This window comes from Diospyros lotus, chromosome 14, assembly GCF_014633365.1.
Source record: "Diospyros lotus cultivar Yz01 chromosome 14, ASM1463336v1, whole genome shotgun sequence".
NCBI lineage: Eukaryota > Viridiplantae > Streptophyta > Magnoliopsida > Ericales > Ebenaceae > Diospyros > Diospyros lotus.
In genome coordinates this window covers 497,795-523,222 of record NC_068351.1, presented here as the reverse complement: position 1 = coordinate 523,222, position 25,428 = coordinate 497,795, and the positions used below count along the sequence as shown (strand labels likewise).

Here is a 25,428-nt window from a genome sequence, read left to right as displayed (position 1 = left end):
TGCCACTAGAAATCTCCTGACCAGCAAAACCATCAGGAGACCGTCAGTGAAACAGCAATGTGAGAGGGGATTAAAATAAATTTAATACTGACCTATTTATATTTGTTTTAAGTTGATGTGGGCCGTCATGTCAGCAGTTTTTATTAACAAACGAGCAGCAACAATCTAAAACTAAAATTAGATGTTATTATTAATTAATATAATTAAAAGTTCTTTCTGTATCATGATTTGCAATGCATATTGATATTATCCATGAATCCTTTCTGGGATTTGCAACATACTTATTCTAAATCTGTCTAAGTGAGTTTTGTTCATTAATCAGTGATCTGCCAGGAAACCAATGCCAATATAAAATTGGCAGACTTCAGTTTGCTTGCTCTCTAGTTTACACTTGACACAGAACAAGCCCAATTTTGCTGGGTGCATAGAAAGCAAGAGCAAACTTTGGACCAAAATCCGGAGACCCATCTACAAACAATATCAAAACCAATGAAAAAGACGATATACATGAAAGCACGCCTGAAAAGAAGCAAAGAACAAATGGCAATCAATCTGGACTGTACCCATCATTTGGTTGGCAAAGAAAAAAGGCAAAAGTTTCATATTTTTAGGCACCGGTAACTTGCCGTTCCGGTTGGTAAATGAGAGGGACGAGGTGCGGTCGGAGTTTATCCTTCCAGAAATCTCGGCTGGGTCCAGCCTCACTCTCCGGATCCCTTCTCTTCACCTCTACCACCACCAGCTCCTCCGTTAACCGGTTAATCTCCACGGCCACAACGAAACGGCCATTCTCTTCTTCCACCTTTACTCCCCAATCCTTCTTCTTCATCACTGTCAAACCCTCCGCCTTTGCCACCTCCTCGATCTTCCCGGCTACTCTCTCCGGCGGCTCGGCCGATATGAACCGCTCGCCCACGGCCAAGCCTGCCCAGTGATTCAGCAACCCGGAGAGATCCAAACCGTTGGAGAATGAAATTATGTCAAAAGCGTTCAGGAACGGTTGGTTCTCGTCGTGGTCTTTCAGCCCAAAATCCTCGGAGTGGAATTTGATTTCTTTGTAGCCTTTTCTGAACCACGGATCGTTCGTGATCTCATCGACGGTGATGCGAGTCTCCGGATTCGTGTCGAGGAGGCGAGACAAGAACCGCCTGAGATCAGGAGACGTCCATTTAGGGAATCGGAATTCACCTTTGTAGATCTTCTGGTACATCGCCATGAGATTGGGGTGGCTGAACGGTAGGTAACCGGCGGTAAGCACGAAGAGTATGACGCCACATGACCAGACATCCACCTTCGCGCCATCATAGCCTTTCTGCTCGAGGATTTCGGGGGCCACGTAGGCAGGTGTGCCACAGAGCGTGTGGAGCAGTCCGTCGGGCCGGATCTGGTCCTTCACGGCACTGAGCCCGAAGTCGGTGACCTTCAAATTCCAATTCTCGTCGAGGATCAGGTTTTCCGGCTTGAGATCACGGTGGAAAACACCCCGGGAGTGGCAAAATCCGACGGCGGCGATCAGCTGCTGGAAGTAGCGGCGGCTGAGATCTTCGCTGAAGCGTCCCTTGGAGATCTTGGCGAAGAGCTCGCCTCCCTTGGCGAACTCCAAAACGAAGTAGATCTTGGACTTGGAGGCAAGGACCTCAAAGAGACGGACGATGTGAGGGTGGCTCAACCTGCTCATGATAGCGATCTCCCGCTTGACGTGCGCCGTGAAGCCTCCTTTGAGGACTTTGGTCTTGCTCACCGCCTTGATCGCCACGCTCTGCCCCGTCCTCACGTTCCTGGCATGGTACACCTTGGCGAAGGCTCCGCAACCAATCAGCTTGCCAAGCTCGTAGTTCCCGAAAAGCTTCGTTTTGTCGCCGTCCTGGCCCCGCCGCTCCGCCGCCGGTAACACACTTCCGGTCTCATCAATGATCTCTGGCATCTACTCTCTTTTATCTTCCCAAAGACGACCCGGATCGATGGATGGATGGGATCTCTTGGCAACAATGTTGGCTGGCATGCAATAATTATAGCGAAGTATATATATCTCTTCTCTACACTCTGTAGACGTACGTCGAAGCTTTCAGGTGCAGGTGCTTGGAATAGTTGCTGAACTGAGCTTTAATGGATGCAATGCATACAGATAGATAGACAGATTCAGTAGATAGATAGATGCAGCAGATACGTAGTTTTATTTTATTTATTTATTTATTTATCCACCAACTAGTCTAGTAAGAAGGAAGAATGGGTCTCTCTTCGTGTGTTGCTAGCTGTCACTCCTGGGTCGGGGCAGACGTCACGCGTGAACCGACCAATTGCAAACGGGTACGCGGGTGCTGTCATGGCCTGGGGGTGGGTGGGGTCAGTCAAATTCCAACCGGCCGACCCAACCCACCAACCCATTCAATTCAATTCAATTTATTTCGATAATGTCTAGGCAGGCCGGTGCCGTGCTTCGAGTATTCCCTTGTTTTCAACGTGGACTTTTCCGCTGTCATATATTGTCAAACGCTAAATTCCAGGATGTTCTCTTGCTCCAATTATCTATCATATGCCACGTGCTCTTAATTAATTAATTATCAATATTTTGAAAAAAGCCCACGGCCCATTGCCCACGATCGTTCTGGACAGGACTGTAAATAGGCCCGTGGTTAAGCTTAATGGACTGGACTTTGTAAGTTTGGGAGATCAGAGCCGACCCATTTCCTAATACATCTCAAACTAAACCACTGAACTAATCAATTTGAGATGATTTTTTAACTCGGCCCAAAACAAAAGGTCTGTTTGGCATGCACTTATCTAGACATTGTTTTTTCCATAAATTTCAAAAGTAATCCTCTTTGGTAATTAATTAAAGGGTGAATCAACTAATTTACTTAGGTCATTTTACAATTTTATCTATTTTTGACATTTATTTTAATTTGATTGTCAAATTTTAAAATTAGTTTCAATTTTTTTCTCAATCTATTAGGCGTGTACCCCTAACATACATGACAATTGAGGTAACGTGTTAATGTGGGGACACATCAACAAAATGGGTAAATTGGGCAAGATTTGAATCAAATATGTGTAAATTGGGTTGGGTCAGATTTGACCCAAATCTAGGCATGATTGGAATAACTACTTCAATGGCAGATGGAGGCAAGCATGGACGATGATGACAAAGCTAGAAGCAACGCCGATAGTGAAGGAGATTGGCGATGATGGCAAACAGGTCGATCGACGGCTGCCAACAGGAGAAAGACGTTGATCGGTAACGACAAATCTAGGTGTTGTCGGTAGTTACCTAACAGGGAATGTGATGAAGAAGATGATTGAAGCACAGTGGGCGACATAGATGAAGGCAAATCTTTGGTCGTTGGACGTTTGCAAAGGCCCACTCAATCGAAGCCAATAGACCCCCCCTCCCCTCTCCAAATTTATTCACTTCTTTCAAACCCATCTCTTTGTTCAACTAGCCCACCGAAAAAAATGATTAACACTAGCACAATTGCCCCCGCTAGCATCTCACCCATCTCTTCTCTGCCACTAAGGCCTCCCTCTATACAACCCTTCGCTATTTCTTGTCTATTTTTCCTTTTGTTCAATCGACTACCTCATTCTCGTCAATCGGTTGCCTCCACTCTTATCAACTGCTCATTGCCCCTCATCGTCAATCACCTAAAGATCCCACCCTTGGTCATCCATTAAAGCATTAATCTAAGCTTCCAGTCATTGATTATTGATTTTGTATATATGTGTATTTGATTATATTTGTATATTTAATTATTAATTATCAACATGTCACATTAATCATCTAGACACAATAACACGTCACCTCAGCCGCCATGTATGTAGGGCTCATGAGTGGCTAATTGAGAATAAAATTGAAAGTAATGTTAAAGTTGAATGATTAAATTGCAGCAAATGTTAAACTGAATTAAATTACAAAATAATCCTAAATTAAGGATAAACTAGTCAATTCACCCTTAATTAAAAAGCTAAAGGCAAAGCGACATTTGGCTTGAAAGAAGTGGTCCTTGCAGGCCATGTAATTCAATAGATTGTTTTATAAACAACGACAAATAATTACACCTAATAGGATAAATTTATGTAGATTATGTACCTGAATGTATTAGAACCTTAGGCTATAAAAGGATCATCCATTCATGACGAAACACGTAGAATCTGATTTTCTCCCTTCACACTAACTTTAATGATGGACGTAAAAATATAACTGAAATTACTTTTTTTATATTGGGTAGAAAGAGAATCAAACTCTTATTTATAATAGTAAAAGTAGTCTCTCATCAAAATTCTGTATAAGTTATTCATATATATCTTCTAAATTAAATAAAATTAATTTTAAAATAATCAATTATCTTATTAAATTACTCGACTATCTCATTAGATTAATACCATTATATCTTATATTCAATTTAATTATTTTATGAGATAAACACTATCATATTTCATAAAATAATTATTTCAATTATCTTATAAAATATCAAATAATTATTACTAATTATCTGATAAGATATTTCCTTTAATTATAACGGTGAGTCAGTCACGAGATAATTGTTACTAGAGACTGGGTAATTCTTAAAATTCAATTTGAGGGCTTTATTTAACTTACAAGTAAGGTACAGGCCACAGATGCGTCCATTAGAAGGTTCAAGACTTGCCTTAATTCTTTTATTTTTCTTGGACAGCCTGTATAGCTCAGCTCAAAATAAAAACATGGTCATAATTAAGCCGCACCAGAACTATATTGTTCTTGAGTTGTTCAAACTTCAATTTCAATCTTTTATCTCATTATATGGTTCTTTGTTCAAGAACTATATATATATATATAATGTTCTTGAGTTGGTTTTATTTTATTTATTAAAAGAAAACCAACCGATAAAAAAACTATCTATAAACAATGTATGTTTAATACTCTTTTAACCATTAATTGGGATATATACCCGTATAGATATAGATATAGAGATATACCCAATTTGATTTGATGCTTGAAACAGAAGCTGGGGTGCTATTTTTGGTTGGGTTGGTGGAGGATACAAGAATTAATTGGGACAATATCTGTATCCTGCCTGCAGGGCTGGCATGTCCCCTCTTTCATCATGGCATGGTTATAGCAAATCCACCTAAAGAAGGGGCACTGTTTGCCCCATCTCCAGTCCTCACAACTTGTGCATCATCATCATCGTCCATCAATTCTTAGAGCAGATCAATTGTCCCCGTTGACATATATATTCATTTATATTTGTATATGCTGATAGAGTCACAGACCTAACCTATGTTGGAGGCTGAAAATGAAATGATGTGCACTCTGGAACCGATCGATATATATCCAAATTAAGGGCTGCAATTTGATTCTACATATATATATATATATATATTTAAAAGGCAAACAACAATCTCTTATATATCCAAGCAGGCTTCTACTAATCCTGGGTGCTCATTTTATACAGTTTGTTTGAAGCCCCCCGCCCGTGAGGCCCATAAATTAATTAAGCTATATTAATTAACAAGAAGAAAATACCATACTCGACACACAAATAATTGTAAAAGCTTTTACCTTTTGATGGCGTAATGCCAAAGACAGTAGGCATTTCCTAAGCAAACTCTTGTCTCCTAGCGAGCTTGCTAGCTGCTTTTACCTAATCCAATCTGAGCCCGTATTCCATTAATCATGGCATTATCATAGTGCTAATGAAGACAAAGAGATACTGTACGTTGCAAAAACTGCCTTGGCGGTGACGAACCATCTCAAATTGATTGCTAATCAAAAGAAGAAGATTGAGCTTGATGGGTATATATGGCTTAGCTGGGGGTGCTATTGGTTGCTTGGAAGGTAAGGTGTTTTGTTAATTTCTTAGGGGGAGTGAATTAATTAATTCTTTTCTTGCCTTTGGGGGATGGCCTGTCTGTCTGATGTGAATTATTAGTTGGCGTACGTAATCTGCAGTTGCACACCCATGACCCATCACACCGCTCGTTCTTGTTGAATTCTAACAATGACAATGGAGGGGGGCAATGGCATGAATGAATGAATTGAGGTGCCCATGACGACTCGGCCTTATCCACCCAACCCAATCATTCAATATAAAATAGATAAGATAATGATAAAAATATATATATTAAAAAAAATAGCCACCAGACTCCATTCTAGCTCATAGTTCTCTCTCTCTCTCTCTCTCTCTCTCTCTCTCTCTCTCTCTAGATATATATAAACATATTTCTGCACATTTTTTTATGTAAATATACAAAGCAGCCTTGACCCGTAATTAAAAGATGTTTAATTATCTACTCTCTTTATCTCTACGATGAATCACATTAATCTTGCCATTCATAAAGAAAATTAACATTCTTTTTAAAGAATTTAGATTAGTTTTGAATGCAAGAAGGCTACTTAATTTATAATATTATAAAATTAGACCTACCAACTTACCCATAAAAGTTTCTTAATTACTTGGTGGGTTGGTTGGTGCACCATTATTCTAAGACAAGCAAATGTCACAGTGGTGAGGTAAAAGATAAAATCTGAGCAAATTAAGGAATTTTAAGTAGATATATAGCCAAAGCCAATCTTGTGTCATAAATCAATTCACTCTTACAAAATAATGGCTTTTACCAATCTCAAATCTCAAATAAGGAGGCTAGCTAGGTTGTTATGTCTGTAAAAGGAAAAAAAGAAGAACAAATATATAATTTGTTGTCTACCTACCTTTTCACGCGTGAAATGGAGTTACAAACAGCTGGAAGGAAGGAAGATACAACTCATATCAGCTTACCTCCAAACATAAAATAATATAAATTAAAAGTAAAGCTGGAAAGAAAAAACCCCCCAGTAAGGCACCACCACCCACAAAATGTCTTTTGGGCTATAACCACACCTGGCCATTTTCTCTTTCTTTCCTCTCAGTAAAAGGTGGTCAAAGGTCTTAACCACATCGGTTCTGTCTACTATACTGATTCATTATATATTTCATTTGCTGTTTTACTACTTACGAGATGAAGCATTGTGTGGTTGCTAATATTATACTATGATTAACACCTAAACACGGCTTACTGCCTACCACTTCTTTCCATATAGATGTGAGCGCATACGATTCTTTTTTTCTTTCTTTTTTTTTGAGTTCTTTTCGAAGAAACACACGACGCAGAACGAGTCCATGCAAAGCCAACCCTTTTTTTTGTTTTTTTTGTTGGTTGCCCCGTCGTCCAGATATGATCAACGGCTCATCATCAATTACACATAAATATATAAATGTATATAGAATGTATATCTATGACTGCCGACTTCTGGCGGCCGTTAAAACATAAAACCCATTTGGCTGCCAACGACAGTGGCTGGAACTTTCAATGGTTGAAACAAGTTTGGAATTCTCAAACAAAAGGCCTGTCTTATTCGAAGCCCACCCAGAATCCTCCCGGTAGGCGACGTTCTTACCGAGTAAAAAGAGAGCCGTACCCTTTCAAGCCAAACCTCGTCAAAAACCAGCCTTTCGTAGCCAACCCCACCCCCATTTAACATATGTATATACACGCACGCAAAGAATACATTATACACATTAATTTAGCCAAGAAATAAATTAAAGAAAGCCAATCATCAGCTTCGCTCTCATTCATTTTCTCTTTGGTTTCTGAGAAAGCTTTCTTCTTGCTGCTGCGCGACAATTGTGTGTTGGGTTTTTGATTTCTTTCCTGTCTCTGATCAGAAATCGAGGTGCCTGATAGTTCATGGCAGTTTCACCTCATGCTTTCCCCCCAAGAAAGAGACGCCCATCGGCCGGAGCTTTCGTGACCCCCGATGTCTCCGACAGAAGGCTGCTCCAAGCTTTGCTCGCCCTCTCACAAGAAGTATCGTCTCTACGACCTCTACGATGTCTTCTCCGCCGGAATTCGGCTTCCATCATCCGCAAAACCAAGCTGCTCTCGGTCTTGTTTGAAGAGCTGCTTCGTAATCAAATCCATTTCTTTTCGCCGTCGGCTCTATTGTGCTTCGAGGAATTGTATATAGTCTTGCAGCGAATCAAGACTCTGATTGAAGATTGTTCCAACGTAAGCAAGATGTGGCTTCTCATGCAAAGCCAATCTTTTGCCAATGCTTTTCACGAGCTCACCGTTGATCTGTCGACACTCTTAGATATTTTGCCTGCGAAAGATTTGAGTTTGAGCGAAGATGTTGAAGAATTGGTTGTTCTGATCAGAAAGCACTGCTCGGACACGAAAGCAGATGTCGATCCGTCTGACAATAATCTCAGAGTCCAAGTATTGAAAATGCTCGATAGGATCAAGAGAGAGATTGTTCCAGATCATTCGGATCTCGCCCAGATCTTCGATCAATTACAGCTACGCGATTCGACGAGCTGCAGAGACGAAATCGAGAGTCTCGAAGACGAAGTTCAGAATCAGAAGGACGAGAAATCCAAGTCTGATGTGATCGCCCTAATCGGCCTCGTCCGTTACGCAAAATGCGTGTTGTACGGGGCATCGACACCGAGAACCAGCGGAAGGCGGCGGAGATCGGTGGTGGATGTGAATATTCCGGCGGAATTCCGGTGCCCGATCTCTCTCGATCTGATGCGGGACCCGGTGGTGGTCTCGACCGGTCAGACGTACGACCGCGCGTCCATCTCGCCTTGGATCGAATCGGGAAAGAACACGTGTCCAATGACAGGTCAGACGCTGAGCCACACGGATTTGATTCCCAACCGGGCTTTGAAGAATTTGATTGCCATGTGGTGCCGCGAGCAGAGAATCCCATTCGAAGCGAAGGAACTAAACGACAAAGTCAACGGCGTCATTCAAAACAAGACGGCGTTAGAGGCGACGAGGATGACGGTGACGTTCCTGCTAAACAAATTAATGGCGTCGGAGTCAGCGGAGGCGGCGAGCCGCGTGGTTCACGAGCTCCGTGCGCTTGCCAAATCTGACTCCGACAGCCGAGCCTGCATCGCCGAAGCAGGAGGATTGCCTTGCCTCGTCAAGTACCTTATAAGTTCGGAATATCCAAACCTGCAACTTAACGCCGTCACAACGATCCTCAACCTCTCCATCCTCGAAGCGAACAAGATAAAGATAATGGAGACGGAGGGAGTTTTGAACGGCGTTATTGAGGTGCTGAGGTCCGGCGCCACGTGGGAGGCCAAAGGCAACGCCGCGGCGACGATATTCAGCTTGACAGGGGTACACGCTCACAGGAAAATCCTGGGGAGGAAGACACGTGTCGTGAAGGGGTTGGTGGACTTGGCGAGAAACGGTCCCGCAAGTTCACAGAGAGACGCTTTGGTGGCGATCCTGAGTTTGGCGGGAGACAGAGAGGCGGTCGGGAAATTAGTTGAAGGCGGGGTGGTGGAGCTGACCAGTGAGCTCATGGACGCGTTGCCGGAAGAATCGGCCACCATTCTGGACGTGGTGGTTAAGAGAGGGGGGTTGGTGGCGATAGCCGCCGCCTATCACGTAATCAAGAAGCTGGCGGCGGTTTTGAGGGACGGGACGGACCGGGCACGGGAGAGCGCCGCCGCCACGCTTGTGAACATATGCCGGAAAGGGGGATCGGAGGCTGTGGCGGAGCTAGCGGGGGTGGCGGGGATCGAGCGTGTGATATGGGAAATGCTGGGGATGGGGACGGGGAGAGCAAGAAGAAAGGCGGCATCGCTGTTGAGGATCCTGAGGAGATGGGCGGCAGGTCTGGATGGCGATGTAACAGCAGCAGGGTTTTCCACAACAAATGTCAGGAGTTCTACGAGGATGGCATTGCCTGTGTAAAACATATAACTATTAATTTGCCTCTAGAACGTGGTCTTTTTCTTTCTTTCTTTAATTTTTGTTAACTTGTAAAGATTTCAAATTCTTGATGCGATCGATAGCTTTGTTCTTTGATTATTATTGGTAATTACGTACTTTCATAAATGTGTATCTTCTCTCCAATAGATGCATTATTATTATTATTATTATTCGTGGGTTCTCATCAAGCCCAGTGCAATATGACTTTTGGATCCACTCTTGTCTTCACTCTTTCGGTCCTCAATTCACAGAAACAAATCCATTCCTGTAACTGTCAAGTCAAATGCATGTGAAATGTTAATCTTTGAGAGGATTAACTTGAAATAATGTTGAGATTACACATAGCTAGAAAAGCTCCTCCATGTGACAAATTAACCGGATATATATATACCAACGAACTCATATAGATTTGTCCCACGCATGCATATACAGAAATAATTAATTATAAGGAAAGCCCCATACATATATATATATATGTGTCATCGTCAAATAGACAGTACACGGACGTTACACGAGCGCTCACATGGCAAGTTTGACAAACAGTAGTATAATTGGTGTCACTTAAAGGATAAACATGAGGGAGACCTGTATGCATCGATCGTTTATATAATGGCTATTTCATTCTGTCAGCCATTCTAATTAAGATGAATATTGTAGCCGTAGAATTAGTTTGATCTTAACCGTCAATTGATGATGAAAAACTTATAAATAAAGGTATCAGACCTTCTCAACTGTATTTATTTATATATAGTTTTATGAGTTCAAGAAGGATGAGAGAAGCATTCTTAAACCACTTTTAAGACGGGAAGGTACGTACGTGGCCTAGCTAATAGCTTGCTAAGTACTGTAGAACAATTCAAGCCCAATTGACAGATTAAACATTCAACCTTTCTCGAACCCTGGCCGCCTGCGCCTGCGCCCTATATGTATTATATATTTATTATTATCCCTCCCATGGCTTTCTGTTCTTGAATGGGTTTTTAAGTTGTAATTTTTGGCAACCTGTCACCATTCATTAAATATTCTATAATCTATATAGTCAAGACACCCATTATTACAAAAAACACTACTCACAAGATTCAAACACAAAATCTCTCACACAATCAAATCTAACATTATTGGACTACCACCTTACGCAATACTTTTTAGGCTCAAGTTTCACTTACAGTATCCCAGTTGCATCTAATTCCAATACCGTAGCCACGTGATCAGTATTTGATAATTCCAGTCGGCCCATACAGCCCCAGATCGGTGTTCGTGGGACACGAGTGTATAGTAGTTATGGACTTTGCGTTTGGGCCTAATTTTGAGGTGGGCTATGCGGTGAAGATATTTTCTTACATATATATAATTAATTAACTAAACCTTTTTGTTTGGCACTTTTAAGTTATATTATTCAATAAATGTAGAAGTGAGGTTTATATAAAATGCATGCCTATAATGAAAAGCAAGTGTACCTAGCCAGCGAGCCCAGAATTAAATGTGTCGCTACGCCGCTGCTGCAGCAGCAGCAGCAGTCAGCAGAGGAGAGGAGAGACAAACATTTTGATGATAGGAATAGGAGCCAAAGTAGACAAGCATAAGAATTTATTTGGTCCCCAATCTCTCCAAGTAGAAGCTAGTAGTGTATGAGGGTATGTATTTTATGTATTCTGCTTCTCGTAGGGGACCAAAACTTCACCATTGTGTATGTATATATATACTGCCTTCTCTGCTTCTAGAGTCATCATCAATTTACTCCCCATTAATATATATATATATATGTGTGAACCTGCAGGCTCCGGGCAATATGTGCATCGTCATCTTCTGCAGACTGTGTTATCAGCTGGCTGCGGCAGGCACTTGGCCATGCCATGCTCGCTCCTCTTGTCATTTTCTATATATATTTATATATATAGATATGGGTTTATAATTTGGCCATTCAAGAGCATCGTGGATTCTTATATGGTTATATAGTTGAAAGATAATGCTGGATATGTTTGCGTCAACCTGTGCTGCAATGTGGAAGCCCTGCAGCCACTTTATACTTATGCTATGGATGCATGCTTCGGCTTTGGACTTATATGCACTTTGCATTGGATACGTCAATACATGAATGCCGCCATCTGTGTCTTATATGTGTGTGTGATGCGAAAACTGTTCAAGACCTGGCCCAAAGTTTCGGGTCGATGACACCGGAACATTAGCATCGGAATAATATTTTAATATTTTATATATTTTAGAATTTTATTTAATTTTAAATTCTATTTTATGTTTTATTATAATTTTATTTTTATTAGGATTCTAATTAAATTTTACTTACGATTTATTTCTATTAGGATTCTAGTTAGATTTTGTTTACAAATATCAGATAGATTTGGATTAGTCAAATACTATAAATATGCCTAAAATCTAGAATTTATAATTAATTTTTTTTTAATACAAAATTCAACAATTTATTTAGATTTTTTTTTAGCAAAACAGTCTTATTTTTGTATTTTCTTGAGAGTCAAACTTCGGCAATTGAAGTTTGTTCTTTTAATAATTTATTTTGGTATGTTTTCTTCACACACGCACTACACGTGAGAAAATTTCAAGACGAAGCAATGCCACAACTGAAATTAAAAAAGGTTGATTTCAAAGGAAAGTTCGGATGAAGTTGTTTGCTTCCATATCTCTTCTGATCCCAACTGCAGTCTTCCTTATTACTTCTAGCTTGCTAGTATTCATATATATATACATATAGAGAGAGCATAGCATAGCATTCTATATTTTGTATTTCCTTTCTGAAACAAATCTTTGCCATATACAACGTATATATAGTAGGCTTTTCCTGTTCCTGTAACATGAGAGCTCGAATGAAATGAATGAGAAGTAATTAGGTTTAATTTATAAATGACACATATATCACCCGACCATATATATATAATAGGGTGCTAACTCAGGATAAAATAAGAATTATATATATGATCTCCATTAACGAAGTCAATATAGAATTCAAACAAAGAAATTAATAATTCAAATATCAATTATATATATTTATGTATCTTCGATCATTTTTTTTTAGTACATTGAATCTGAAAAAAGTACTGTTATATGTATTTCCTGCATCACCCCGCATGGGCCAGACTCGGTCCGATAGACCGGCCCAATCACCCAAGGCCAAGAAGGCCCAGACGACCTCGTCAAGGAAAGTCCAGCCTCCACCAAAGATCCGGAACTCGTAAAGCGAGCATATGGCGAGCTCCCGGTAATCCCCCAACGAGCTCCAAGCAATCGACTAACGAGCTCCTGAAATATCCTCCAGATCGCTGGCCCATCCAGGTCGCTGGCCTAAAACCTCCAGCTCGCATGAGTGGCAAAGCTGCTGAGAAGTCAGAGGTAGGGTCCGATCACTTTATCTGTAACAGCCCATGCCCCTCGTAATGAGAATCCCACTGAAGGCGATAAGAACTGTTTGTCCCCCATTACACAATCACTGTATTTTTATATATTATCTAAATTGTAAAAGCCCCTCAATATAAATGGAAATCAAAGAGACCATGAGGGGCAAGGATGAAAAGAATAATCAGATACCGCCACTCTGAGAGAATAATCAGACGGCGGTCGTGGACTAGGCATCGTTCTGGCCGAACCACGTAAAAGATTCTGGTGTACACGCTTAGAATTTGGGGGGGGGATTTCCTTCCTTCTCGGTATTTTTGGATTGACTCACCGCGGTCCAAAACGAATCACGGTCGGTCGAAATCGAACGTCGACAAGTACTAACTAAAAGACGAAGATCGAGAATTCAATCCATGTCAAAAAAAAGTTAAAAAATTTCAATAGTTGAGTTGTCTATCACATGACACTCAAAATTATCATCATATACAACAAATAACTCACAATATAGTAAGAGTCACCTAATAACACTCAATCCATATTCTTACCTTGAACCTAATTAATAATGAAAATTCCCTTGTCTGCATCCAAAATGTCCATAGTATCACCAGATAATTTCCATGCCATTAACGAGACAGCACAACAAAAAAAAGAACCGTTAAGTAATGCAGGGGTATAAGTACTTTTTGTACGTGTGTAAGTTTCATGGCTTTATAAGGAGTATTATACTATACATTTTTATATATAAATCCTTCCTTCATTATATAGGGGGAGATGGATAGAGACCCACACATGGACAAAATCTTGGTGGGAGCCGCTCTAAATCAATTTTGATACCCTTTTTATGCGCTTTGGATGTGATATGAATGGCATAATAACAAATTGGAAACAAATATCGTTCTCATATAGTATAAACGTCAATCAAAACAGGAGGCCTTTTTCCTTTTGTTTTTCTCTACTTTTCCTTGCTGCATATAGCATGCATGAACATGAACATGAGATGGGACTCTCTTTCCTAGTGGGAGCAAGTTTATTTAGTAAATCTAAACTGATACAAACATAAGATGGGCTCTCTTGAGTCTTGATCACACGTACCCTTTGTAATCCTTCATCTTCGTCTTCATCTTAATTTAGTCATCTTCTTCTAGATTTGCTCATCGTCTTTTTCTTCTTATCTCTTGCTCTCGATCTCCCTCTCCCCATCGTTGGAATCGATGGATTCAGCGCCAGAAAAATTTGATGGGTTTCAATGTTGGAGCCCACCAAAGTAGTTCTAGCAATGACTTCAGGCGCCGAAACTCATGGCTTTTGGCCATCGCTGGCATTATCGCGAGCCATAGCCAAAACCCCATATGAGTTTCGGTTGGTGAGGCCTTTTCTTATTTTTGTTTTTTTTCTTTTTAATTAGAGAAAGATTAAGATTAATATTATATTAATTATACTTTAATTGACACTTGTAAGACAATTTTCTCCAAGTATAGAGTATGTCGACGTTCGGAATTGGTCGACCGTAATTCGTTGGTCTGCACTAGTGTAATGAATTCGAGAGGGAAAGATGTCCTCATGCATGTGTCGTATGTCTGCAGGTGATAGGACAGAATATATGGCGCCGGAAAAAACGCCCATATAGCAGCAAAGTGCCGACGTGACCCTCATTAATGTGGATAGGATTCGTCATTAATGATGATGGGATTTAAGGTGAACACGCGAAAATCTAGACGTTATTGTAATGATGTTGTTACAAGGGGTTAGGATAGGACTAACATAGGCCGATCAAATGGGCCTAGAAGACGAGGCCAGATTGGGCCTGGATGGCCCAGTTGGGACGGCCCCTAACCCACTAATATTCTTTAGCACATGACCTTCTCATTATGCGAGCTAATTGGTTAGGTCGACGAACTGCAAGAGTCGATGGATCTCGCTCGAAGTGTAGTTGGGAGCTCGCTCGAATAAGCCGGCAAGCCAGAGGCATTGCTAAGATGTAACATCCCAAGTGCTACGATAATTGATAAGAGAAAATCCATACCAAAAATAATAATTGATTCTCATAAATTGGAAATAAAATTGTTAAACTGTGCCATATCTCAAGGCAAACAAAACTCAACTAACAAAATGTAAACTTAAATGAAATATCCCTCAATGCTGAAAATAAAAATATATGACAATCTTTAAACTAGTCAACCATGACCCAGAAATCTTATAGGCATCGAGTGGCCTCCACATACACACTGCTAGCGTCCCCCACTACTACTACTAGGACCCGCCTCAGGAGCTACCTCGCTATGACCTAGAATGGTGAAGGATACAAGATGAGTCACAAGACTCAGCAAGTAATAAGTAATGAAATAAAGTTTAAAGTTGAGACAAAGAAAAGTCGAACTCATCGAGATTGACTCATCTCACAACTCATAGATAACCGGTCATAAACTGAGGGATAACTGATCTCAATTTAAGGGAATTAATATATTGGATTATCTTGTATGGTTGTGTAGGTTCTCATATAAATGTGAAATAAATAAACATAACTCATGCAGGCCTGTATGTAAAATTGGCCAAGGCTCATATATATATAAAAAAGAAGTCTCATACCTGCTTGTCGTTGAACTTGCAACCATAAATAGCAAACAAATACTCACTAGAGACAAACACCCCTACTCCATATCTGGGGCTGCCGCCCTTCACTACCAGTAGTGGGTAACCTCAAATAACTGAGCTCATGGAATCCCCTCATGCACTATGCCGCATAAATGTCAAATTTTCAAATACGTACTAGCACACAATATGACGTGCTCCAAGTAATCTCATGCTCAGTGCTCATACAATATAAATGCACATAACTCAAATAATCAAGTAAATACATATGTTATATTTCTCAATTGTCTCAATAATATAATTTTCTTATTTGGAGTTCAGAAAGATAAATATTAAACCTTAGGTCTTATAAATTTGAGAATATTTTGAACGCATAATACTTGATTAAAAATTATTTACAAGGCATAAGAATTCTCTTTTTTTAAGTCTTATTGGACTTTATTGATAATGATTTTAAATCTACTTTGTAGCTTATTAGAAAGGAAAATAAAAGGGCAATATTTGGCGTGAATTTTAGTTCGGTGCTATAGTAACTCGCTAGCTACAGCTCGCACTATAATACTCACTACCTACAGCTCGCGCTACAGTAACTCGCTAGCTACAGTACCTTCCTGTTTATATTTTGAAAACCTACGAAGAGCCTCTGCAACTTCATATAAATCGTGCCTCTAATGGCCACATCCATGGATAAATCATTGAAACAACATTAAACTCCATTGAAAATGATCAATTTTGAACTAAAACTCTCAACTCCAAATCTCTCTAACAATGAATGATATTTATACATATAAACATATGTATATACGTTACTGCAACTATATAACTCAATATATATACATATATTTCAAAGCAGATCAAACTCTAAACGCTACACAATTCTAAATAAGAGATTAGGATGATCAAAGCCTAATAGAGAAGGATTGAAATCTCAATTTATAAATCAAATGAAACAAAAAGAAGAAAAAGAATGAACTTGCCTCAAACAGAAAACCTGATTCTCTGCCCTCTTCTTCTTCCTCTCATTTCTCTTTTCTCTAATACTCACAACTCTCCTGCCTCAAAGTTTCCAGTGGCGTCAATCCCCTTTACGAAGCCATGCCATATGTATATATATATATAGGCCATGAAACCTTAAACGTCCAAAGTCCCAACTCAAAAATAACTTAGTTTTTTATTAAATTAAATTACTTAATTCTTTTGATTTCTTCCAAAAAAATCTTTATTCTAATAAAAATCCTAGAATTCCAAATAATAATATTTTACCTTCTAAAAAATTTAAATTACTCAAAAATTATTTTCCTTGGCCGAAAATCCTCTTAATTTCCAAAAATTTAGATTCCCAAATTTCTAAATTCTCAAAAATATTTAATTTACTCAAAATTTCGTAGCTCGTCTCACGGGTCACTACATGGGAGCTCAGTTGGCCATGCGATCTGATCTCGGATTCTAGCAATGTGCGAGCTCGCTTCGACGAATTCAACTTGAGATCTACTAAGCCTTGTGCGATTGGGCCGATCAATTGAGTTGAGCTCAGTCCATAAAGAATAGAGCGGGAAATACCCGTAACAGGGTCTAACTTGACTAAAAACAAATTATAGATAAATGTGTGTCAAACAATAAATGATGTATAATGAATTTACCCTTTTTATATTTTTATGGAGATGGGCTTAAACGGAAAAGAGGCTCAGTTTCACTAGAGTATGATGCTCTAGAGAGAATGTACCTGTCGACGTTTGATTTCGGCCGACCGTGATTCGTTTTGGGCCGCGGTGAGTCAATCCAAAAATACCGAGAAGGAAGGAAGAAAACCCCTCCCCCCAACGTTCCAAGCGTGTACACCAGAATCTTTTACGTGGTTCGGCCAGATAAAAGATTCTGGTGTACACGCTTCCTCTAGCGCCAAAATGTCGACGTTTGATTTCGGCCGACCGTGATTCGTTTTGGGCCGCGGTGAGTTAATCCAAAAATACCGAGAAGGAAGGAAGAAAACCCCTCCCCCCCAACGTTCCAAGCATGTACACCAGAATCTTTTACGTGGTTCGGCCAGAACGATGCCTAGTCCACGGCCGCCATCTGATTATTCTCCCAGAGTGGCGGTATCTGATTATATTTTTCTTGTCCTCCTCCCTTGCCCCTCATGGTCTCTTTCATTTCCATTTATCTTGAGGGGCTTTTACAATCTATATAATATATAAAAATACAGTGTTTGTATAATGGGGGACAAATAGTTCTTACCGCCTTCGCAAGACCGGGAGTGGAATCCTCATTACGAGGGGCATGGGCTGTTACAGATAAAGTGATCGGACCTTACCTCTGACTTCTCAGCAGCTTTGCCGCTCATGCGAGCTGGAGGTTTTAGGCGAGCGACCTGGATGGTCCAGCGATCTGGAGGATATTTCAGAAGCTCGTTAGTCGATTGCTCCGAGCTCGTTGGGGGATTACCGGGAGCTCGCCATATGCTCGCTTTACGAGTTCCGGATCTTTGGTGGAGGCTGGACCTTCCTTGACGAGGTCGTCCGGGCCTTCTTGACCTTGGGTGATTGGGCCGGTCTATCGGACCGAGTCTGGTCCATGCGGGGTGATGCGGGAAATACATATAACAGTACCAAAATTCAATAATTAGAATTATATAAATAAAAATGACCCAATAGGATCACAGGCCTAGATTTATTGAAAGCAAATCTCATATGTGCCTCTCTTTCTTGAATTTTGTGAGTGTTGTTGAATCGTAACACTAATCAATCGGCAATCAATGGAAGGTGGGGGGACATGCAAGAATGGAGATGGATCAGTGCTTGAGGAATTAGAAGAAGAAGAAGAAGAAGAAGAAGAAGAAGCTTAAATGTCATATATATGAATTGGTGGGGGTCCCCTGAGAATAAAAGGTCGCGGCTTGGGATGGAATAGGGATTGGGATAGGATATAGGGTGGTCCAACAACTGCGCTCTCAAGTTCAGACTCTGAACTGATCAACAGGCCACCACTCCCCCATGTAAGCCACCTGCGACTGACCTGATCGAGTAAGGTTGAAATGCCATGGAAGAAGATAACTCTGACTCAAATCTCTCCTGTGGCTTAATGCTTCCATTATATATTAAATTTTGTAGGTCTACCCACATATATATATATATATCGTTTTCCTAACACCGGGATGGGGTACTAGGTAGCATACTATAGCTAGCCCTTAGATTGATAATTAAAAATCATATATATAGTTGAACATTTGTGTTGGTTGACACAAAAAGTCATGATAAATGATATCAGACAAAAATGTTCCAGCTTGAGCCGGTAATTTTGGCAATTAATCCTCACAAGCCAGGAAAAGCCACCCGCCACCTACCCGGCCCGGCCCCCCCCTCTCATGATCTCTTCCCTTTATTTCCATGTTTTCTTTCTCTGCGGACCCCCCCACCCCACCCCAACTCCCAGAATCACCCTCCATTAAAGAAGTGATAATAGAAGAGGGGAACAAATAAGAGAGAGTTGCCGTATTTATCTTCTTCCTTCAATCACTCCCTAAAGCCCTTAAAAGCGAAAGCACCACCCAAGAAGACGGACAGAGAGAGAGAGTTGTGAAATCATGGGTAACCACAGGTTCAGACTAGCAAACATGTTACCAAATGCCTGGTTTTACAAGCTCAAGGACCTCCGCAGAGCCACCGCCCCAAACCACAATCCCCGTAGAAATAAGAAAGACCACCCTTCTTCTTCTTCCTCTTCTTCTTCTTCTTCTTCTTCAACATCTTATTCATCGTCTCTTCCCCCTCCACACCAATCCAAGACCACCCTGCAAATCTCCCACCAAAGAAAGTCCTACTACTTCTCCAGAGAGCTTACTCCTCCCCCGCAATCGCCGTCCCATTTCCCTGAATCACCCCGAAAATCATCGACGCAGAGCCGCCGCAGCTCCTCCACCACAAACGCCAGGAGAAAGAGAGCCTCCCCACGGCTTGTCACCGCCTCCGTCTCAGCCGGCTGCAGCTGCCGCGCCACCCTCGACTCCGTCTGGACTAAGCCCGATTCCACCTCCGAGGACTACCCAAATTCTCCTCTTGACACCTCCTCCGACGTCGAATCTCTCTTCCCCGAACTTGGCTCCGACCACGGCAACGATGACTATTCCCACCCCACCAATAATTCAATTTCATCTTCTACATCTTGCCAATGCAGAGTACTCAAGAATGATGATATTGTCATTGACATGAACGAGAACGACAAGCATCCATTGAATACAAACAGAGATGGGTTCAACACCGTTGTTTCCCATGTTCAACTTCCTCCAATCTCAACCAAGAAGCCTGATAACTTTCGAGGCACAAATCCAGCTCAATTGGAGCCAAGAAGTATCATCACGACTCGCAGAGAAAAGAGGAGCAGTCCCGGCGTGAGGCTTCGCACCAACTCGCCAAGAATAGCGGCGAGCTGGAAGATTCAAGGGCATGGTCGGAAAAGCGTGTCATCGAGCGGACGTACCGGAACAAGCCTTTCGGATAGCTTCGCCGTGGTGAAGTCATCGGCGGATCCGCAGAGAGATTTCAAGGAGTCAATGGTGGAGATGATTCTGGAAAACAACATCAGGGCATCCAAGGACCTGGAAGATCTCCTTGCATGTTATCTTCAGCTGAATTCAGATGAATATCATGAGCTCATAATCAAGGTGTTCAAGCAAATCTGGTTGGATTTTGCTGATGTCAGGTTGAAATAATCAGCTCAACGACTGAATTGTACATCAACTATCTTCTTTCCTTTTCCTTATTCTCTTTTTCCCCTTGCTAGCTAGCTAGTTCCTGAGGCTACTGCAACGTGTTCCAATATTCAAATTAAGCTATATATATATCCCAACTGTCATCAGTTTAGTCTTCTGGTACGTTTGCAGAAGTAATTAAATTAACTGCAGTTTTTTTTTTTTTTTTTTTACTTTCACTAATTTCCAACTTCATTCAAGCCCTTAATCAAATGGATATGTAAAGAAGATTTTGGGTCGGCTTTCAGATCTATGATGAGAAGGGTTGCTTGTAGGTTTGCTTGTCCCCTGTTGAAAACTACGTACACGCCTCCTAGTTATTGCAGTGTATGGACGACATAATATATATATATATATACACACACACAAGTGCATGCCATCATTTGTGTTATATTAATTAACGCATGCATCTTCAATATTTAATGCTCATTTGCCCATACTCCTTAATTAGTTATTGTTACTATATATATATATATATAATATCAAGCAATCAATTAGATTTGGTTATTCCTATATTCTCTATTCTGAACTAACTCAAATAAAGAAATTAATGTTAATGCTAGCTGCTAGCTCATCTTGAATTAATGTACTTGCACCAGCCAAAACCAAAAGGTGGTTTTCTCCATGTAAATTGAATTGTTCGCAGTGTGTGTGTGTGTGTGTGTGTGAGAGAGAGAGAGAGAGAGAGAGAGGAACCCCCTGAAAATGTACGAGAGAGTAGCAGAGCGAGCTAGCTAGCCTCATGTGGCAAACTCCTCATGATGCACCATCAGTTTCCACCACCAAAAGAAGAAACCCTTTTAAGGACAAGTTTGGGTTCTTTAGCTTAGCCTGTGATCCAGCTTTTTCATCAGGTCTCTATCTCGCGGCACTATGTTCAGCTTTTAAGCCTTAGTAACAATGTAAAAGAAAAGCTGTTCGATATTAATGCAATGCAGAACAGGGCGCGCTTGCAATAATATTGCAAGCTGCTGAGAGGATACGAGACGAAACGGTACTACGTAACTGAGAAAAGCCGACATCTATACATACGTGTGTATATATATATATATACATAATAAATTTCAAATTATATTAATGCCTGCTATATGTGAAATTGCTTGCCAACAATGGGACCTGAAGAGAACTTTCAAATTTTCCACTTTCGTGTCTAAAGTTGTGCGGGCGATCGATTCCAAAAGCAAATAAAAGTTGCTTCGAAGATTACAAAAGTTGATTCAAACTTTCAAACCCATTGTTATGAGCGGATGATCTTCCAAAGTCACGCTGGAATTAAAGTAGAGATTACATTCATCTGGAAAACACAGAGAGAGAGAGAGAGAGAGATACCATTTGAATTTCCCGTTCAAAACAGTACGTTTTACTGTGGTAACAAATGCAGAAAATAATTAATTATTTAAGCACTGGCAGTGGATTGTGGCCGTCCTTTATTCTCTCCCATCTGAAACTTGATCATCATCAGGTACCCAAATTATTAAAATATGTTGGAAGAATTATACGACAAAATCAAGCCCAAGTTATAAAGCAATCAAACAAAATTTAGTATTTCTTCAAACAGCCAAGCGAAGTGACCTGTTCTTTGCAAATTAAGCGAGGCATCTTGATCCTTTCTTCATGCGAGTCTGGTTATGTTCTTTCTTAATTATCAGCTGCCTTTTCTGGCCATTTGCTTCCACAAAAACGGCATGTATAGCCAATGTACGAGGGCCGAGCCATTGTAAACTAATTAAGGTTATAATCTCTAATTAAAGCACTATTTTCTTCAAAACAAAAGGCCAAAATCAAAGAGATTCTTGTCCCCGAAAACTTTAGGGTTTGTCGCAGCAACAATAATTCATGCAACTTTAATTTAATTTCATTAACCCATTTAATTAATTGTTATATCATACATTGTCTGTGACAGCAAAATTAAAACACCATGACCATCCTCTGTTCTATAAATAACAGCAACGTATTTATGTTTTCCATGTGTATGGTATGGCTCCACCTCCATCAATCTTCCGCTTATCCCCGACATCACCATAAAACCGATGCCTTTTGCAATTGTCATGATCACTGCTTAGCTAATTAAATTATTGAATTAACCTCACAGGGAGTGTAATCCCTGCCAGCCATGAAATTTATCATATATCCAAGTTAAATCCATACTTCTTTTCAACCTTTAACAGCTTCATTATGTTTAGCGATAGGTTGTTAATTAATAATCTAACATGTTTATGATCTGTAATTTTGATTTTGCATAATCACACAACTAGGTGGTTGCAGGTAGCCATAAATTCAATTGGGAAGAACTTAAAAATTCGGGAAATGACAAAATACCCAATCAAAATGTGGACCATAATATATGACAGTCATACAAGGTCTACCCAATGTTGATCTTTATATCCTAATCATATATATTCTGTTTTTTTTTTAATTTTTTCTTGAAAGATAACCGGAAGAAGAAAATATTTAAGCACATAGGCACCACAAACTTGCCACACACACATGCAATGTACATGTCATGTTCATTAATTTCAACCTGATGGGAGAGAGAGAACAAAACTAATATATATAGTGGTTGTCTGGTTGATTGAAACGGAATCATAGCAACTAATAATTAAGCTAGGGAAGGGTTGGTTAATTAAGTGGGATCATTTCATTGGTACTGTCGGTGAGGTAGCTAGGACTAGGCGTAAAGAACAGAGCAGGCCAAGCCAGTAGTCAACCATACATTGCAAATTAAGATGCCTGTTGTTCACCATGTACGAATTAATGAAAGAAATTGACCACCAGCACAATGCGCAGATTCTGGATTTTGCTTTGAAATATCTTTCTCAGTTCTCTCCCCCCTGATTTTATAAGCCTAGAAAGTTGAAAGCTCTCACTCATAGTATGTGTTATTTAACCACATGACAAAGGTATCTATATGTGTGTGTATATATAGCTAGGGGCCCTCCGCCCTCGCTAGCTACAATTTGTAGCCCCTGTCCTCGCAATCATGTTCCAATAATTGCTCATGACAGTGTGTGTGTGTGGGCGCTCTTATCATCAAACTTTTTTCTTAATCAGTTGCAGAAACATACAGTAATTAATCACATCTTAACACAGATACCTAACAGCTTTGGTCTTGTTACCCTTAAAAATATGTATATGTAAATCTATATATGAGCATGCATGTTACTGTGATGTGCTCGTGGGAATATGGGTAGAGGCGACAAAATAATCTAGGCGAATCCTTCCTGCACCGCAAGTCTCACCTTTAGAGTATTATATTAATCTAATTATTAAATTACTCTGGAAGCCATTCATGATCATCGTCAATTTGCAAGTGAAGAGCAAGAAATTTGTCACTGTTTGAGGGGTCTGTGTCACGGAGAGGTGGCCAGACGGACAGCAGCGTTACTGTTTTGGATTCTGAGTCCCTACCCAAATGATTATGTGGGACCTATCAGATAGATTAGCAGTTAGCACTAGTTTGCAAGCAAACTTGTTATGTATATTTTTTAGACCACTTTTTATGAGTTGGAAATAGCCTAGTGAATCCGTCCAATCTTTCAAAAGCCCAGTAAATCTCGAGTTGAGGACATCTAGATAAGTTCGCAGGTCGCTTTGTCTAGTTCAGTTCGCGGAATGGCCTAAGGTGCGAGATATGATAATCAAGTTACTTAACTCGCACCTCGCGCCACGAAGAGATGGCGAGTTTATCAATAATGGTTAGAGAAAATGTCAACTTTCCTTATTTATGCCAAATCGGATCTCTGTTAATGCGAAATCCACTCCCGATTTTGTGAAGCTGATAAGAACATTTTGCCTCCATAATGTTATGTTTCCATTTTAGATTTTATTGAAATTATAAACACCTCATACTATAAATAGGGGTCGAAAATCATTATAAAGGAGACAGAAATAATATACTATTACTCTACCGGAATAATCAAAGAACAGTCGTGAACTAAGTATCATTTTAGTCGAACCACGTAAAAAAACTTTTCTGTATGTGATTTATTATTTGGTTCTGTTGGTTTCTTTCCTTGACATCAGTGTTCATTTTCTCATTGCGGATCGACGAATCATGATCGACTAATTTCGAACGTCGACAAAACTCAAGCATCGTACGTGTATTGCTAGATCATATAACATTCACATATATTGCCACTTCCTTTCGCTGGTGAGTGAGACTCCACAAATCGATAGGTCATATGTAACTGTCACATAGTTTTAAGCCACACGAGAGCTGCTGCTAACGGGCAGCCAGACTGCAATTAGGGACAAGTCAAAGAGTGAGATGGGTATGGTATTTCATCCATTTCGACACTCCTGTTTTGGCCCCCAAAAAAATAAAAAAATTAGTGTATTAGGCTGGTTGTCAAATTAGAGAATCTGATTTAGAGAAGACTTGTAGGAGTGGTTAACATCTTAATTTCCAGATTATTGGTGGATGAATTAATAAACAAGTCTTGGTAAGGTGGGTGAATGCATATATGATTCATTCAAATCAGCTACTAAACATCACACACATATATATATATGATTGAAATGATTGTGCCCTTTTGACTTTCTAATATTGCATTAAGGTTCATACCTACTACCTGTAATGGTGGTGGTGTGACGTAGAGGTAAAGAAATCTTAGCTGTTTTTGTCATTAGATCTGGAGGGGCCTGCCTGCATCTTTAATTGACATCTCAAATTACAAGCGGCTAATAGTATTAGTATTGCAGAAGTGTATCGGAACCTCCTTAACTGATCATTAAATTCAGGAATTCCAGTGCTTTATGCTGTAACTTCAGACCAGTGTTCAATTCATTAATATTTGATAATGGGATGGGATGGAATAATGTAATATCTTCAACACTATTCTCAGCAACAAAAAAAAAAAAAAAAAAATGAAAATTGATCTTCTCTTTATGTTAATTTGGCCCATGCAGGTCTCGAACCTGCGACCTTCGCGTTATTAGCACGACGCTCTAACCAACTGAGCTAATAGGCCACTGTC

At 40.2% G+C, this 25,428-nt stretch overlaps 3 protein-coding genes and 1 non-coding gene across 4 annotated transcripts; 2 read left to right on the top strand and 2 right to left on the bottom strand.

The window, feature by feature from the left end:
* Positions 1-278: 278 nt before the first annotated feature.
* LOC127790196 (CBL-interacting serine/threonine-protein kinase 14-like) lies at positions 279-2,167 on the bottom strand. The gene has a single exon (XM_052319496.1). The coding sequence runs from the start codon at positions 1,922-1,924 to the stop codon at positions 608-610; it is 1,317 nt and encodes a 438-aa protein (XP_052175456.1). The 5' UTR covers positions 1,925-2,167; the 3' UTR covers positions 279-607.
* A 5,251-nt stretch (positions 2,168-7,418) lies between these two features.
* On the top strand, positions 7,419-9,926 carry LOC127790194 (U-box domain-containing protein 16). Its single transcript, XM_052319493.1, has one exon. It carries the CDS (start codon positions 7,708-7,710, stop codon positions 9,736-9,738), a length of 2,031 nt encoding a protein of 676 aa, XP_052175453.1. The 5' UTR covers positions 7,419-7,707; the 3' UTR covers positions 9,739-9,926.
* A 9,191-nt stretch (positions 9,927-19,117) lies between these two features.
* On the top strand, positions 19,118-20,618 carry LOC127789746 (transcription repressor OFP1-like). The gene has a single exon (XM_052318703.1). The coding sequence runs from the start codon at positions 19,289-19,291 to the stop codon at positions 20,411-20,413; it is 1,125 nt and encodes a 374-aa protein (XP_052174663.1). The 5' UTR covers positions 19,118-19,288; the 3' UTR covers positions 20,414-20,618.
* Positions 20,619-25,348: 4,730 nt separating this feature from the next.
* TRNAI-AAU (transfer RNA isoleucine (anticodon AAU)) lies at positions 25,349-25,422 on the bottom strand. Its single transcript has one exon. It is a non-coding gene; the product is annotated as a tRNA-Ile (tRNA).
* Positions 25,423-25,428: the final 6 nt, after the last annotated feature.